Genomic DNA, 18,213 nt, shown 5'->3' with positions numbered 1-18,213 from the left:
GTCATGCGGAATCTGCTCATTAGAAGCTATTATAACATACAAAGCACTGACTGAAAACCATCTTTATAGATCAGTGTTGATGGCATTAAATAATTGTACAACCAATGAAACAGTTTTCAAGGGATTAGATCTAATGTACATCAACTTGACCGGTGATAAAAATAGAAGATATCAACAATACGAAAATTTACATATCTGTTCTGTTCCATTCATGCCAACTTTACACACTAATGCTCCCATTTTAGTAATCAAAATATTGTGGCCCACTGTTAAAAGACCTCATATCCATTTTGATACACTGACACCAAAAGTTACACATGTTACTATTGTCACTTACAAAGTTTTTCTTTATCTTTGTCAAGAACATTGATTTGCAATAGATTTCCAATATCATGGGATTTATAAATATTAAAAACCTCGACATTATGTAATTAAGCAGTTAATTGAATTATCACTCGCCATTCATATAACCTACTTTATATTGGGGACACAGAACTGTTTTGCTTTCGGTTCGATGTCCCCTCTCATAATAACAGATAATGTTTAGGTTATTTTCTCATTTCGCAGTTCTTCACGATAACATCGCTGAATCATAGTTGTGTTTTAAGAACAATTTTACTCATGTGCTTTTCCTCTTATTAACACTGCTGAATTTAGGAGTCATAGGTAGGTCGTCTAAAACTTGTTTTAAAAAACGGTACTCTCGACATAACCTTGCGGTACCGTTCTTTTTCATTGCTTTCGTATATCTGTGAACAATTGTCGAATTTGAAACTGATATTATTTGAGTTATTAGGCTTTTTTGAGATTTGATAATCAGAGGAAATTTTTTTAAAATTAAAGCAAATTACGCTTAGACATAAACAAAAAAATTGGTTAACAAAGTGTTTCTGTTAAATCCTGTATTAAAAGTCAATTTTATTTGTAACTTTCACATATTTTGTTTTCAGCAGATCTAAAAATGATATTGCTCCTCGTACTCGCTGTTCTGGGATATGTAGCTTGGTACTATTTCGTCAGACCACTGAAATCCTTCGCTAGAAATGGAGTAAAACAAACCAAACCATGGCCACTCTTAGGTGATCAATGGCCCCTTATGTTCAAAAGAATTAGTTTGGGAGACTGGATCTTGGAGAAGTATAATATGTTTCCTAAAAGCAGGTACAATAACTGCCTTAAACCTGGAAAATTTGTTAAGCAAAATATTTGATTTAGATACTTCGGATACTATCAATTCACAAACGCTACTGTGATGATTAAAGATCCTGAACTAGTAAAGCAGTTAACTGTTAAGGATTTCGATCATTTTACTGATCATCGATCATTTGTGGACCCTAAATCTGAGCCTATCTGGGGAAATAATTTATTTTCACTCGAAGGTAATAGCCTAGGAGCTGAAAGTAGCGCCATTTAAGAAATATGTAGTTTTTTAGGTCAAAGATGGAAAGACATGAGAGCTACACTAAGTGGCTCTTTTACCAGCAGCAAAATTAAACATATGTTTGATGTTATTAACGAAGCAGCTGGAAAATTTGTAGAACATTTTCGCAATTCAAATAAAGAGATTGTTTCACTAGAAATGAAAGGCACATATTCCAGGTTAGTATATTACTTCTCAAAAAAAAAAAAACAGAAAACATTGCTTGCACTTTTAGATATACCACTGATGTTATCGCCTCTGCAGCTTTTGGTCTTAAAGTTGACTCAATCGGCCAACCTGAAAATACCTTCTATCTTATGGGTAAACAGGTTACTTCCGCGTCAGGATTTTTTGCTAGATTGAAAATAGCATTGTCCGTTATTGTTCCTATGATATTTAAGGTAGTAAATGTTCATAGAATCATCCCAAATGGTCTAAGTAACAAAAAATATTTGTGTTGGTGTAGTTCTTCAAATTGAGCATATTCAATGCAGAATTGACTGCGTATTTTAAAAACATTATTTACGAGACTATTAAGATGCGTGAAGAAGGAAAAGTCGTAAGAAAAGATATGATTAACCTTCTGCTAGAAAGTCGAAATGGGGTGAAACGAAACGATGAAAGTGTTGCAGACACGGGTTTTGCTACTGTCAAAGAATCTTCATATCTTAGTAAGTGATCCAATACTTAACTCCGTTTTTTTAGTAATATAAGGTTTTTGTAGGAAATCACAAACCAAAACAAATAAAACAATTAACCAACGACGACATAACTTCTCAAGCTCTAATTTTCTTTTTGGCTGGCATGGAAACGACTTCAACAGCACTTGCTTTTGGTACTTACGAGTTAGCAATTAATCCAGAAATCCAACTAAAGTTAAGGAAAGAAATTCAAAAGACTCATAGTGCCAATGAAATGAAGGTTACTTATGAATCACTTCTGGGAATGAAATACATGGATCAAGTATTTACAGGTTGTAATTTGTAAGGTTGATTTTTCTGATTTGTTACTAAAATACACTTTATTATGCAGAAATCTTAAGAAAGTGGCCTCCAGGTGTTCTTCTTAGTCGTACTTGTACCAAACCATACACAATTGAACCAAAATACCCGGATGAAAAACCCCTCAATTTCAAAGTTGGGGATTTATTAAATATTCCCGTATTTGGAATCCACAGAGATGAACAGTATTATCCCAACCCGGACAAATTTGACCCAGAAAGATTCTCGGATGAAAATAAAGACAGTATTGTCCCATACACGTTTTTGCCTTTTGGTGCGGGTCCTAGAAACTGCATTGGTTCGAGGTTTGCTATTTTAGAAGCTAAAGCTCTTCTATATCATTTGTTGCTAAACTTTGAAATTGTTACGACGGGAAGAACACAAATTCCTTTAAGGTTAAGCAAAGATAGTTTACGACACCAACCTGAGGGTGGTATTTGGCTGGGACTAAAGCCATTGTGAACGTCATTTGACTTTTGATGGAAAAAGTGTAACATATTTAAATTAATTAAAATAAATTACAATTAAAATTGTTAGTTTAAGACTGATGTTTGAATTATTATTATCTTTACTCATCATTGTGTTCAAGATTTCTTCTTCTACTTCTTCTTTTTCTATTTAATCATATTAATTGTCCTCATCGCTTTATGACGAATGCCTCCCCGAAGGTCTCTAGAAATTTTCACTAGGTATTTGCTCTTCTGTCATACTTGTGATATGGTCATTCGATTGGAACTGTATAAAAGGGCTGATCATCTTTATTTTCCGCTATCAAAACTACATCATCAGCAAGGCTTGCGAGCAGTCGATGAAGCACATAATGGTATTGTTATTGGTAGGTGTGGATGGTGGCAGATGTACTGCCACCTGATTAGAGCTATTATACCCCATCTTCTTCTGCTATTTCAAGGTTTCCTTACTCATAGCAGTCCCTCAAGATTCAGTTTTTTTAGGAATATCAAGAACTTGAGGGGGCATATTCGAAGTATTCCTAATACAGTCAGCTGGTATGATCCTTGTGTGTTCAATCTTCTGTAGTGTACAGCATATAACTTTAGCAGGCTGTGGTAAACAGCACATATACACTCATTAAATTTCTGCGTCTTCTCGATTACGTACAATAATCTAGAAAACGATATAGAATTATGAAACGTTTTACATTTTAGATACCTTGGTGTTAAAACACACTTAACTCCTTTTGATTTTCAGCTTTTGTACGTGTACCGACTTTACCGAATTGAAAATTCTATCGTCCTATTAGCCTGACAATAATAGTGATTACCAAAGAAAACTTTTATAAAGTACAGAAACATTTTTTCTAAATTAATAAGAATTAATTAATCAGAAATTTCAAATTGATTCTTGTAAGGCATTTTGCTCTATCTGAAGGTAATTCATCCTCAAAAAAGAAAATCCAAAAAGATGCCTCTTGCGTTTTGGACTCATTTAAAGCACACATCAGGAAACATATAAAAGCAGTTTATGTTTTGATTTGTTCAATTCATTGCAACTCTTCATTCTTTTGCAATGGTTTTTTCCAGTAGTCAGTTCTTGCAAAATAGTAAAATTAATTTCACTTGTTTCAAACTCTGTAAACTAAAAACAGCCAATGTAAGACGCAAATACTAAATAAATAAGCCAAATCTATTATTAGATAATTCACATAATATGTGCGTTTGTTATTGCAATAAATTGGCTTAACACAGCTAAGGTTCAACAATAATAATAGGTCAACAAATCAACAGCTCTGGAACACTTATTTTTACAGTACCAAAATAAGCTTGTGTCAGTCAATCAACACTTCATCAGTTAACGTACTACATACTAAAACTGTAAAGATCCAACAAGTAATCAAATCCTATATGCATGATAACTTCTTAATGATAATTTTGACGATGTAGGCAAAAATAATTTGCTTAATTAGTCTCCTTTTATAAACATAGCCAATATAATCAGCTTTCTAAATTAAAGGTCAGTTAAAACATGGTGCCTAATAATTATCCTAGAAATTTGCAACTAGAACCATAACAACAACATTACAAAGTGCATCGGTTTGTTTTGGTGTGGCGTCGTATAAATTGAAGCAAATATTGTGAAAGTAAAAGTTCTTGATAGAATTAGGTAAGACATGTCTTTAGATGCTTAGGATTCATTTCTAAGAAGTTGCATTTCTATTAATTAAAATTAATTAATTTTTTTTAAGAAAGAATCACTGAAATGTTGTGGATTTTACTGCTGGGAGTTTTGGGGCTCTTAGCTTGGTACAAATTTATAAAACCCTTGAAGCATTTTAGTAAATTGGGTATTCAGCACACGAAACCTTTACCGTTATTTGGAGACCAATTCAAAATGGTATTTCGGCAGTTAAGTTTTCTAGAAGTGATTGAGATGATTTACAACAAATTTCCAGAAGTAAGGTAAGCTTTCTTAACAACTTTTTAATAGAAAAATTGAAGATTGGTTGGTGAGTTTATTGGGTTTTTAGGTACGCAGGATTTTTTCAATTTACAATTCCCACTCTAATGATAAGAGACCCAGAGCTAATCAAGCAAATTACCATTAAAGACTTTGACCACTTTATTGATCATAGAGTTTTTGCTGATACCGGGACTGATCCTTTAATGGCAGGAAATCTGTTTTCCTTAAAAGGTACTAATCAAACATTTCTAGGTTTTGGGCATTGAAAATGAACACTAAAAAGTGGCTGTATGCAACATTACACTTATGTTTTTAGGACAAAAATGGAGAGAAATGAGAGCTACACTGAGTGGATCGTTCACAAGCAGCAAAATGAAAAATATGTTTCATTTGATGAACGAAACTGCGGAAGATTTCGTAAACTATTTCATAGCCAAAGAACAGGATATAATTGAAATTGAGCTAAAAGATAATTTTACCAAGTTGGTAGTATTTTTCTCACTCCATTAAGAACTATAATAGCATTTTTTTTAGATATACAAATGATGTTATTGCTAGCACAGCTTTTGGCGTTAAAGTTGACTCAATAAATAATCCAAAAAATGAGTTTTATTTAATGGGTAAAAAAGCGACCAATTTAAATGGATTAGTGGCACAAATCAGGTTTTTTGGCACAATGATAATACCTAAAGTTTTTAAAGTAAGTTTCCAAGCAAAATAGCTTTTTATGAAATTTTAACAAACGTATTTTTAGCTTCTTAAAATTGGAATATTTCCAAAAGAAGCTTCAGACTTTTTCAGAAGTGTTGTTAATCAGTCCATCAAACACAGAGAGCAGGAAATAATTGTAAGACCAGATATGATAGGCCAGATGTTGGAAGTTAGGAAAGGTGTTAAGCAGGTCGATGAAGATACTATAGATACTGGATTTGCTACGGTTAACGAAGCAACTAATATACGTAATAATATGAACAAACCGGGCATACAATTAAAATAACGACCTAATTTTTAGACACATTCAAACAAAAAAAGTATTTAACTAATGAAGACATTGCATGTCAGGCATTCTTATTTTTTTTTGCTGGATTTGATGCTATTTCGACAGCTTTGTGCTTTGGATCTTACGAGTTAGCAGTCAATAAAGATGTTCAGCACAAGCTTAGGAAGGAAATTCTGGAAAACCACAATTATAACAACGGAATACTAACTTATGAGACACTACTTAAAATGAAATACATGGATATGGTGGTTTCAGGTATATCTTTAACACTGTACTAAAGGATGTGTAATTTGTACATTTTATTTTAGAAATGTTAAGAAAATGGCCTCCGGGTATAGGTACTGACAGAACAGTAACTCAACCTTACACAATTCAACCCTTAAAAGCAGGGGAAAATAAAGTGCATCTCCAAAAAGGAGACCTAGTTTTTATACCGATTATTGGTATTCACAGAGATCCCACATATTATACAAATCCTGATAAATTTGAACCTGAAAGGTTTTCAAATGAAAATAAATGGAAAATAAATCCTTATACATATCTGCCTTTTGGAGCTGGACCTAGAAACTGTATAGGTTCGCGATTTGCGCTTTTAGAGATTAAGGCTCTGTTTTACCACTTGGTGTTGAATTTTGAAATTGAAGCTACCATAAAGACTACTATACCATTGAAGCTAAGTGCCACATCCTTCCAACCAGCGGCTGAAGGAGGGTTTTGGTTAGGATTAAGGCGCATAAGGAGGCCTAATAAGTAGTAGTACTACTGTGTGTAATCTTAATTATAATAGGTGTAATATGGTTTAGTATTATAGATATTATATTATAGATATTATATTTAATATGAAATAAATACTAATTCATCACTTTACCATTTCTTACTTAAGGATTTTCAACAAATCTCTCTTACTGTGTACTTACAGTAACACTACACACAACTACAGTTGTAGTTTTTTATTATGATGATTATTATATTGATTACAGCTTCTTTTATCAAAGCATTTTTTAGTAAACATTATCAGTAAATAAGTGATATTGCATCTACTTTGTGTGTCAAGTTTGGTGTCTCTAAATGTATGCCCCTTTTACCATTAACGTAAACGATAATAAGAAACTCTGTCTCGTAATAATAGTCTGTTTGTAAATCTCATTCTATCTGTTCATAAGTAAATGCTGTTTTGATTACAGAATAATGAATTCACGAGGAGTCAAATGAGCCCAGGTTCTAGATGTAAAACGCTTGTTTGCAAATATATGCATCTCGTTTTGTTTGACGATGATTATTTTGTCTGCGTTTTGTTTAAAGAGGACATACTGTTTCGAATCAAAAGAAAACTGAAAGAGAACTTTTACTTTGAACAGAATTTTGAAGTTAAAAAAACATTTCTGTGGGTCAATAATTTAAATGGATTTATAATGCAGCTTCTGGGTAATTGTTTTAACAGAGGTGTGCTCACGAAGTAGTCTTAAATGTGTTTTTCTCTATAGTGTCATGACAAGAGGTTAAATTACAAGAAACTAACCGATTTATGAAACATTTATATAATAAAGTTTTTCTAAGGTTTTAATTGGACAGTAGACAATAAGAGGTGATTCCATCTAATCCACCTAATTGAATTCTAATGTTGAGCATATCTCAAGAAATGTCGAATAACCATTAATCTTGTTGGAATCACTTGGAACTAATACGTTTCCCTACAACTATCAAATAACACAGTCACTTCAGGTGATTAATGTATCAATTGTCAATCAAATCCTTCCCTAATTCACTATGCCCTCCTCACAACCAAACTGGCAAAAAGAGTACCAGCAAATCAGACGAGTTATTGTTTACATGATAAGACACATAGATGTTTTAGACAGTTGACCGAAAATGAAGAGCAAAATGTCAGGAATACGACTACAAGACCGAAAGATAAACGAATAGATCAGACAAAAGACAAGTGATGAACTAAAATGGAAATTGGCTGGCCAATTGATGAGGGCAGATGAGTGGAACTCTCCTCCTCCTCCTCCTCCTAAACGCCGTCTCGTTTGAGGTTGACGACCAATATGGCAAGTTCGTCTCTGTTTTGGGCTTTGTGTAGTAGTGCGCTTTCGTTAGTGCTGGTCCAGTTTCTCATGTTTCTTAGCCATGATTTCTTCTTTCTTCTCAGACCTCGCTTTCCCAGAATCTCGCCTTTTATAATTAGTTGGATCTGGCTGTATTCCTGGGCACTAATTCTTAAAAGCAAGGAACGGAATTTTCAAGAGAATTGTTGATATAATGTTATAGAAGAGGCTGACAATGGCGGGTTCCTGTCATTTTCTACAGACCTCTCTTAATAACTCCCTTCCCTCCTTTCAAAAATACGTACCCTGGTGGCGCATTATGTGTCCGAGGTAGGTTGGAGCGAGTATTAATTCTAGTCAGTACATCTTCATTGGTTGTTCTACTTGTCCAACTAATTCTTAACATACGCCTGTAAAGCCACATTTTGAAAGCGTTAAGTTTATTTATACCATCTTGCTTAAGAGTCCTGTCTTGCAGCCGTACAACAGTAGAGACCACACATAATATTTTAACGTCCTTGGTCTTATGAACAAGATTAATTTTGAGGGACTTAGCAGTTTCCGCATATTGATAAAGCCAGCTCTCGCAGTCAAAATCCATCTTTTAATTTCTTTGGAGTAGGTATATGTAACTCTGAACACTGTCGACTGCTGCGCTAATGACAACGTTATTGGCAACACGTATCTGAGCATTCCGAGTGAAAGTCAGGATTTTTGTTTTAGTTTTCTCCTCTATCAAGGCGGTCATTAAACTCTGCAGTTGATCTTTCGTTTCTGCGATGATAAGGGTGTCATCCGCGTATCTAAATGTTGTTTATCACGGTGCCGTTTATCTTTGCTCCTTTTGGTCGATCTTGAAAGGCTGTCCTAACAATATACTCTGCATACACGTTAAACAGCAGCGGAGACAAGAGGCATCGCGACGAACTCTTTTAATATATTTAGTGTTGCCATTTTCACTTCTGCCTTAGTATAGTTATGCCGCCCCCCTCTAACCCAATTTCTTGTAAAAGTTGTATTCGTTTTTGGTGTTTAATGTATACAATTTAATTTAAAATGTGGAAGTCTAGAACAACCAAAAGGAACCCGGGATTATCCTGAACGAGGTGGAAAGATAACATTCAGAAACTGGTGGGTTGCCAATGAATGAAAGCAAATACCGACGAATTGGAGAAGCTTATGTTTGAAGACGGTGAAGATGATGATTATGCTGATTTATCAATATATCGTAAAATTTGGTCATGTCGTCAGTATTTAAAAAATAGAATCTGGCTTGAATATACTGTGTCTTAATACTGAAGTCTAATTAAAAAACACTTAATTGATGTCCTAATTAGCAAGTTTTGGATCTAGTCATTGACAGGCAGTATTTTTTAATTTATACATAGAATCTGAAATCTACAAATAGGTTTCTAAGAAATTTCCCATCATCCGTCAGGGCACATATCATTTATAAAATATAACGGTTTTAGAGTAAGGATAAGTTTAACAGTTTGAAACTCAAACATTTCAGCAGGATTTAGAGATTTCAGTCTGGAAAGTTGAGCCATTTATTTCGAATTTCAATGTTCAGTGCAGCGTCAGCAAGGATTGCAATATAATAATATATTCTGCTTAAAGATTCTACTTTGACTTTACGGATATGCTATACTGAAGTTTCAGTCATTTATTTTCATATTAATGTATCGTCAATAAATTTTTAGGTAAACTACTTAATGTTGCAAATAAACCTTCTAGCGAAATTGTCTTAGTCGATGACTACATTATTTTAAAGTAGAGATGAAATAGGTTTAAAAATTGTATATTTACTAGTAACAAATTTAGGATAATAAGAAGATCTAGGAAAATATCTATAATTTTATATTTGTTCAATGCCAATCTTATTTTATTTACATTCAGTTAGCGTAGATATATGCAACTCAAATGTAAATTGCATACCTCTTACAGCAAAGTGTCGACACATCTACTTGACAAGGAGCTAAATTTGCAATTTGTTATAACTATATAGGCATAAATTTGTTTCTTGTTATAACTATATAGGCATAAATAGATCTAATGGGATATTTAGATAAATCAGTTAAAAAGGAATAATATTATTTACTTTTTGATTAAAAACTGAAGCAGGAAGACTTAAAGACAGAAAGTAGCTAAATATGAAATTGACCCTGTTTACAGCTTAAGCTAGATACAGCATATCTTAAAATTAATTTGCAATAGTTCAGCAACTAGGGCAAAAACGTTTTATGAACATAGGTTCAATAACGATCCGTTAGTTATCAAATTCTAAGTGCATATAAACTGTTAATACAAATTATGGTAATATCCTGTGCACCAAGAGGTTTCCCCATTTATCGTGAAAATGTACAGGTTCATATTTTTTCGGATGCCTAAACGTCGGCCTCAACTTAATATTTTCTTCTGGTACTTGACTTGCATAAATTTGAAAAGCTTGATTAAATTAAAAAAATAATCGTTTTTGTTTTCATATTATCAACTGTTTTCCAACTAATTGTAATGAATAAATAAATACATCTAATGTTTTAAAAGTTATAATAGACTATCATCACAAAATGCTTTACCTACATTAGTAACAACTTGTAAGCGTAAAGTCTATTATAGACTTGCACTCAATTTTGCATACCTAATCTTATACTATAATAGGTACCCTCATTTATTAATTACTGAAAAGTTGAGTTAAGTGTCTACAAGCAAAATGTCCAGCCAAAATTTAATTTTTAATTAAGTTGGTGTCAATAATTATTTTTTTATACATTTTTATATACAGGGTGGACCATAAGTAATGGGACATAGAGCTACAGCATATTCCTGACATCAAAATAATACGATTTAGCGTTTTTCTGTATAAACAATCTTTATTTTCCAACAAGAAAAAACGGCTATCGACCATTACGGTCTTTCTGCCTATGTATACATGTTTTTTAATATGTACAGGTAATCTTATTTCTAATTAATATATACAAATTATACATTGAGAAAAAAAAAAAAAGTTCTAATTAAAATGTTCTAACAGGGTGAGAGCGGGGAAAAGATAACGGGATTGTCTAGTCTGTCTGGTTATGCATAGTGGATTTACAATTGTCAAGTTGTTTGGGTTATTTTTCCACTTGGTTTGTAGTTATTTTTTTATATAATAATTAAGAAGTGGAAAGTTTTAATTCAAACAATAAATAACACTCGTGCTTGTTACTAAGTGCTATCAGTAGTTTAATGAATTACATTGGCCTGCTTCAACTTGATCACTTTTGATGTCATGCTGACTTGTTATAGGTATTTACTTTGACTTGTCTGGTTTTTTATTAAGTAATTACTTTCTGATAAAAATCAGTATTTTTGGAAAGCCAAAATGCATCGTTTGATCGAGTTTCCGAATCCGATTTTTTCAATCTTAGGCATGTTCGGTCTAATTCTCTGAACCGTTTAAAAAATAGCAAATACTGTAAAAGCAGAAAAAGTATATGCAACTGCCTTAACTATTATTTTTCTTGAACCAAACCTCCTCCAACCTGCATTAATTCAATTATAATTATCTTATGGAATTTTTTTTGTTGATTTTTGCTAATCAACTCTGAGAACAGCGTAACAGAAAATATAATATTTTTTCTACGTAAGCAAATGAGACATTGGCACAACATAAATACGTGATTTGTTGGTGGATGTCATCAACCTGGGATGTTGTCAACCACTGATGTTGATGCAATAAATATGTTGCAAAACATTATCTAATCGGGGCATGAAGCTCTAAAAATTACAGTGTAGAAAAATAACATGTACTATTCGAAACAAGCCGTGTTTTTTTACAGGTTTCTGACAAATTAGTTTGACAGCTGTCACATGACTGACTATCTAAGGAAATAGTGTTCCAGTATCAAAACTAACCAACTTTGCCCAGTTTGGGCATGAAGGTCTAAAAATCACAGTATCGAACAGTCTTCTTGAAGTATTTGAGACCAGTCGTAGTTTATAGCTTCTCAGCCATTACTTTGACAGTTGTCACGTGACTAGTCAAGTTTGCTCAACCAAAACAGAACGCTACACAAATCAAAGTTCAGTAAATTTTTTATACTGTTTGATACGAGACGTGTTTTATAGCTTCTTGATTCATGGTTTGACAGTTCATAGGTCATTGTCTAGGTAATTAGTGATCAAGTATCAAGTGACAACTGCCAGAAACATGAAAATTGACAAACTTTACTTAGTTTGGACATGAAGCTTTCAAAATCGCATTATACGACAGTTTTTTTGAAGTATTTGATACCAGTCGTAGTTTATAGCTTCTCCATCATGTCTAAGGAAATGTTTTAATATCATGTGACAACTGCCATAAACAGTCTGGACATGAAGCTCTAAAAATTACAGTACGGCAGTTTGCTTACAACATTTAGCACAACATATGTTTTAGAACTTTATGATCCAAAATTTAACATTTTTGACTTTTTGAAATGTGCATTATTCTGTTTTCTGATAGCTTTTACGAGATAACGGGTTGCCCATATTCGACGGACCCATGTTTTTTTTTAAAAAATCAAAGAAAAAAATAAAAATTTGGCGGTTGGCAATCTTAATCATTTAATTTGTTCCAAGTAGATTTGTTTACATCAATTTTTGAATATGATATCTCTCAAATGGCCGCCTCTGGCGTTGATGGCGTATTGTGCCCTTTTTGCAGCATTTTCCATCGTTTTCGCCAACATTTCGGCCGGAATAGCGGCTATTTCTTCACGAATGTTGTCCTTGAGCTCTTCTACGGTCCTTGGCTTGTTAACGTAAACCTTTGACTTCAAATATCCCCACAAGAAGAAGTCAGGCGGCGTCAAATCGGGCGAACGCGGTGGCCAGTCCAAATCACCACTTTTCGACATCAAACGGCCCGGAAACAATTTCTTCAGAAAATCGATTGTTATGCGACTTGTGTGCGGTGGAGCGCCGTCTTGTTGAAACCAGAACTGCCTCATACGCTTTCGACGAATAATTGGCATCACAAAATTGGTCATCATGTCGCGATAACGCTCCTGGTTGATGGTAACAGCATGGCCATTTTCATTTTGGAAGAAAAACGGCCCAATGACCGTTTTCGCACTAACGCCGCACCAAACTGTGACTTTTTCGTCATGAAGAGGCACTTCTTGAATCTCCTGAGGATTTTCAGTGGCGTAAATACGGCAATTTTGCTTATTTACGGTCCCATTCAATGTGAAATGGGCTTCATCGGACATGATAATTTTGTTCCAAAATTACTCGTCATCTTCGGCCATTTCGATGACTCTTTGGGCCCATTCCAATCGACGAGGCTTGTCCGCAGGCAACAATCTTTGCGTCAATTGAATTTTGTACGGGAACAAATGCAAATCAACGCGAATAATCCGTTGTAAAGTGACCGAGCCATGCCCAACTGCTGAGAACGGCGTTTTTGAGATGTTCTTGGGGACCTCTCAACACTGGCTCGTACGGCAGCGATATTCTCGGCCGATCGCCTTGGTCGATTTTTATTTGGCCTCTTCGGATTTGAAAGAGCCTCACCAGTCGAAAATTTTTCGTATAAACGCTTAATGGTGTTCTTAGAAGGCACACTTTTCACATTTTTAAATTTTTTAAAAGCACGTTGACTTGTTCTGTTGAATGTAAATTTCAACTATTTCAGAGCGCTCGCGTGGCGTGTATTGTTCCATGGTAAAAATCTGCTTGGACTGACGCTTCAAACGCGGTATGTCATTAAGCGATCTGACATCTCTGTCAAAAGTTATGGCGTTGCCAGATGGGTCCGTCGAATATGGGCAAGTTCACAAATTAATTTAAAAAAAACATAATTTTTCCAGTGCCGAACCGAGTCAAACTTTTTCACTTTATAACGTCTGGAGCTTGAGATATTCATTATCCAGTCCGCAGTAACCAGGATGAGGAACAGTAAAATAACAACACCAGAGAAAATTTTTAAATAGCTTCATATAGCTTCACACAAGTAGCTATAAAATTATGAAACTAATCAAATACACTTGTGGGGAAAAACTCAAAAATTCATATTGAATAAATTTCAATATGAGCTACATGAAACTACTACTTGGTGAACGTAAAATTAGTCTGAAAATTAAGGGTTTACAACTTCAGATGTCATTAGAGCTGTTGTTTTTATAATAAATATTGTTCTAATTTGTCTTTTGCACGCATTATCAGCAAGAATAAAATCAAATAATAAATAAATGACAAAAAGCGAAAAGTTGTGAACCCACAGAAGGTTAAAAATGCATTGGACAGGCAGAAGCTGTCAAATTGACAGGTCAAACAATGCTTTTAAGCTTAAAAATGATTACTTTTCAAGTTACCTTAGGTTTTCTAAGTTTGCAGAGTTTTCCAGCTTGTTTTCTAAATAGAGAAGCTGTAAAATAGAAATTAGAAGCTTCTATAAAGATCCAAATAACCCACAGACGGTTCTAGAATTAAATAGTGCTTTTAAGCGTAAAATCGTCTATTTTTCTTTGGTTTTCCAAGTTTTTAGAGTCTTTTTAGCTTGCATTATATGTTGATCAAAATCAGGGTATGTCAAAATTCGGTACCAAGAAAAGTCGTATAATGAAATAATAATTTCTTCTACAGATTTTCAAAGTAGGCCTTTTTGACAAGAACGTGACGGAAAATATCTCCAAAATCATTGAAGATACTATTGCCATGCGTGAGAAAACCGGATATGTTAGACCGGATATGATCAACGTTTTGATAGAAACTAAAAAAGCGACAAAAACTAACAATACTGAAGATAATACATTGGAAAGTGTTATAGTGGTTCCAAGACATATTTTTTTCTATTTTGTCATCATTTTAAATCATAGGTACTTCAACTTATATCAGTCTACACGTGTGATTTTTTAGAGATAGATATATAGGTATTATTATTTAGATATTGTTTGCGTGGTGTGTGTGCGTATATATAAGTGATTGCTATTTCATTAAAAATGATGTTTATTGACTGATAAGAAGCAGGTCATATTTAAAAGAGCTCTTGTCCACAAGAAAGCCACTGCCAAACAGCGTAACAAGTTAAAAGCAAATTACAACATGTTGGTCGGGCTGGTTTTGGTAGCCGTTTTGGCGTTGTTGTTTTATTACCAGTTTGTGCGACCGCTAAACCATTTTACCAGGATGGGTGTCAAACAGACCAATACTGCTTTACCAATTTTTGGAGATCGATGGGGTGTTGAATTGCGGTTGGACAAGAGTTATTATGATTTAATTAAACGTGTGTACTTCAGTTGTGATAAGGATGACAGGTAAGTTCAGCCAAAACCATATTAATAAACTTTCAATTTTTTAATGTAAAAAATTTACAGATATGTAGGATTGTACAATTTTACCAGACCCATCCTCTTTATTAGAGATCCACAGCTAATTAAGGAATTGGCTATTAAACATTTTGATTCTTTTAATCATCGAATTCCTCACATTGATCCAGACAGTGATCCTTTATGGGCTGCAAATTTAACGCAGATTAGAGGTATGTATAACAACAATCCTAGTGCACATTAGATTAGACATTTTGCCGGTTCTAATTTAGCTGAATCGACATATACAAAAGTAAAGTTTCATTGAAAAACAAATATTGTAACAAAAAAGCATTCTTAATTATTTGGAAAGGCCCTATCCTATTTGGAATTATTATTACTGTGATTTTTGTTGTCTTAATATTGCTTTTTTAATGAAACTTTTAATTTTTGTATAAGTTTCGTGCTTTGAGAACGTAATATAAAACTGGCAGGTTTTAGATTATCGTCAGCTATGACCAAAATGGTGGTCCAAATTGATTGTAGGACACTTGAAAGGTAGTGCCCCAAGACAAAAAATGTTTTATCTTAATTAATGAACTAAAATAAAACTCATATGAAATTTGGCATACTTGTCCATCATTTTGAAGTAATCATTTGGCGTTTTTTCAATTTTTTAAGAATACTTGCTTTTTTGCATTTCATTTCATCATACATCCTTCTTTCAACACTTTCACAGCTGACCTAATAGGCCCAGACGATTAATTATAAAAATCAAATTGCGTATTATCATATGGCCATAAATAGGTTACTAATCTTAGGTCAAGCTAGTAAACGTTTTAAAATGCAATTCTCTAGATCTAGAGATATGCGGGTGAATATACTGAATCGCTACAATAATAATAATCTAATTGTTGAAACAACAATACAGGGTGCCAGACATTCATGTATCAGTAAAAAAAATATGACAAAATTGCTCAATTTGTAGTTTTTAATAATGTGCAGCATAAAAATTTCAAAAAATCCGATTACTAGATCAGAAAGTCCGACGTTTCGGTTTTTGGTCACTATAGTAACTGAACATTTTTTTTTTTTGACAAGGTGAGCGTTGGAAGGAAATGAGACAATCTCTTAGTGGATCATTCACTAGCAGTAAAATGAAGTTTATCTTTGAGTTGCTGAACAAGTCATGCAGCCAATTCGCTGAACATTATTCTTCAGCTAACGGACCAACAGAAGTGGACATGAATGAGGTTTCCGCCATGTATGTTATTAAAAAAGTGATTATTTTAGTACATCCTAGTGAAATTTTATCATTTTCAAGGTTGACTACCGATTCCATTGCTTCATCAGCTTACGGAATTGAAGTAAACTCTTTCAAAGATCCTGATAATGTGTTTTTCTTGATGTCAAAGAACATCTTGGATTTAACTACTTTACGGTCTCAATTGAAAGTACTATTGACTACTATTTGTCCTTTTTTGCTCAGGGTGTGTAAAAATACTATACAAATTTGTAAGCAAAATCAAACTACTAATTTTTCCAGATTTTTAAAGTAGGTCTTTTTGACAAAAACGTTACCGACTACATCTCGAAAATTATTGAAGACACTATTGCCCTAAGAGAGAAAACCGGATTTGTCAGACCAGACATGATCAACGTTTTGGTAGAAACTAGGAAAGTGGCAAAAACTAACACCGCTGAAGACAATACTATGGAAACTGGATATGCTACTGCCAAGGAATCAACAGCACTAGGTAAAAATTAATTTTATTGTAATTCAACTTAGAAACTTAAAAATTCTTTTCATTTTAGACAAACAGAAAGTTAAAAAACGTCCATTAACAAACTTTGAAATTGCTAGTCAAGCTTTTGTTTTCTTCTTTGCTGGTCAAAGTTCCAATTCAACATCTATAACTTTCACCTTTTACGAATTAGCTGTTAATCCAGATATACAAGAAAGACTGAGGGCTGACATTAAAGAAACTCATGAAAAGAATGGGAACAAAGCCACCTATGAATCTGTTTTAGGAATCAAATATTTAGATATGGTCGTATCAGGTAATTATAGCCTAAATTCACTTTGCAATAGTAAAGCACTAATCTTTACATTTATCTTATAGAATCTTTAAGAAAGTGGTCACCCATTATCAACTTTGACAGAGTTTGTACTAAGAATTTCACTATTGAACCTGTTCGTCCAGATGAGAAACCTATTCAAATGAAAGTCGGTGACTGTATTGGTATAGTACCGTCATGCATACAAAGAGATCCTAAGTACTTCCCAAATCCGGCCGTTTTTGACCCCGAAAGATTTTCAGAGGGAAATATTCATAAAATAGTATCCTACTCGTATATTCCATTTGGACTAGGCCCAAGGAATTGTATTGGATCTCGTTACGCCATTTTGCAAACCAAACTAGCTGTATACCACATCTTGCTCAATTGCAAAATAGTACCAACCAGTCGAACACCTATCCCAATGAAAACTGGTTTCAATTGGTTCTTGCTTCACCCAGAAAATGGATTATACCTTGCATTGGAACCCCTTAAGGAATAAAATGAAAACTGCCATAAACAAATTGCTAAATAGAATTTCTCTTGTCATTAGAATGGTGTATTTGTATGAGCAATCATTGGTGTAATTAGATAAATTCATTAGAACAAAAAAAATTCAGGAATAAGTCAACTGAGTATAGAATGTAAATTTAACACAGTTTTAATAAACAATTACTTGACACTATGAATTGTTTTAAGAACCTTGATCTGAGTTCCTAGTCTTACTGTGCTTAATCAAACTTTTCGTATAAATTAAAACCGAAGTTTGCAATTTGCACTGAAGGTTTCAATATGCCATATTGTAGATATATAGCAAGCTTAAAGAAATCAATCAACAGTGTGTATTTTATTGAATTTTAATGAAACGAATATATGCAAAAATATATGATAATATATAATAAATATATGATAATACAATTGTTTTTTATAAACAAATTACAAACTACTTCGACAACTTCTGGAACCGATCCTCTTCAAAATCGACCTACAATAATTT

At 33.5% G+C, this 18,213-nt stretch overlaps 1 protein-coding gene across 1 annotated transcript; it reads left to right on the top strand.

Moving 5' to 3' along the window:
• The first annotated feature begins 386 nt into the window (after window positions 1–386).
• Window positions 387–17,901, top strand: LOC145730454 (uncharacterized). The gene is made up of 22 exons (XM_081981669.1): window positions 387–666; window positions 954–1,161; window positions 1,216–1,379; window positions 1,434–1,599; window positions 1,656–1,821; window positions 1,887–2,091; window positions 2,145–2,393; window positions 2,453–2,879; window positions 4,629–4,838; window positions 4,907–5,070; window positions 5,156–5,321; window positions 5,374–5,539; window positions 5,594–5,798; window positions 5,852–6,094; window positions 6,148–6,592; window positions 14,859–15,167; window positions 15,228–15,391; window positions 16,260–16,422; window positions 16,483–16,648; window positions 16,705–16,915; window positions 16,974–17,219; window positions 17,282–17,901. Exons 2-22 carry the CDS (start codon window positions 962–964, stop codon window positions 17,716–17,718), a joined length of 4,872 nt encoding a protein of 1,623 aa, XP_081837795.1. The 5' UTR covers window positions 387–666; window positions 954–961; the 3' UTR covers window positions 17,719–17,901.
• Window positions 17,902–18,213: the final 312 nt, after the last annotated feature.

Source organism: Ips typographus, linkage group LG6 (assembly GCF_016097725.1).
Source record: "Ips typographus isolate SLU linkage group LG6, UJ_Ityp_2.0, whole genome shotgun sequence".
NCBI lineage: Eukaryota > Metazoa > Arthropoda > Insecta > Coleoptera > Curculionidae > Ips > Ips typographus.
The sequence above is the reverse complement of the archived record's forward strand: the minus strand, read 5'-3'. Positions and strand labels throughout refer to the sequence as shown.

Excerpts from the sequence above, each read along its gene's own strand:
- LOC145730454 (XM_081981669.1), top strand. The coding sequence starts at position 962 with ATGATATTGCTCCTCGTACTCGCTGTTCTGGGATATGTAGCTTGGTAC. Across the intron at positions 1,162-1,215 it reads AATATGTTTCCTAAAAGCAG|ATACTTCGGATACTATCAAT; the intron begins GTACAATAACTG and ends TATTTGATTTAG. Across the intron at positions 1,380-1,433 it reads TAATTTATTTTCACTCGAAG|GTCAAAGATGGAAAGACATG; the intron begins GTAATAGCCTAG and ends GTAGTTTTTTAG.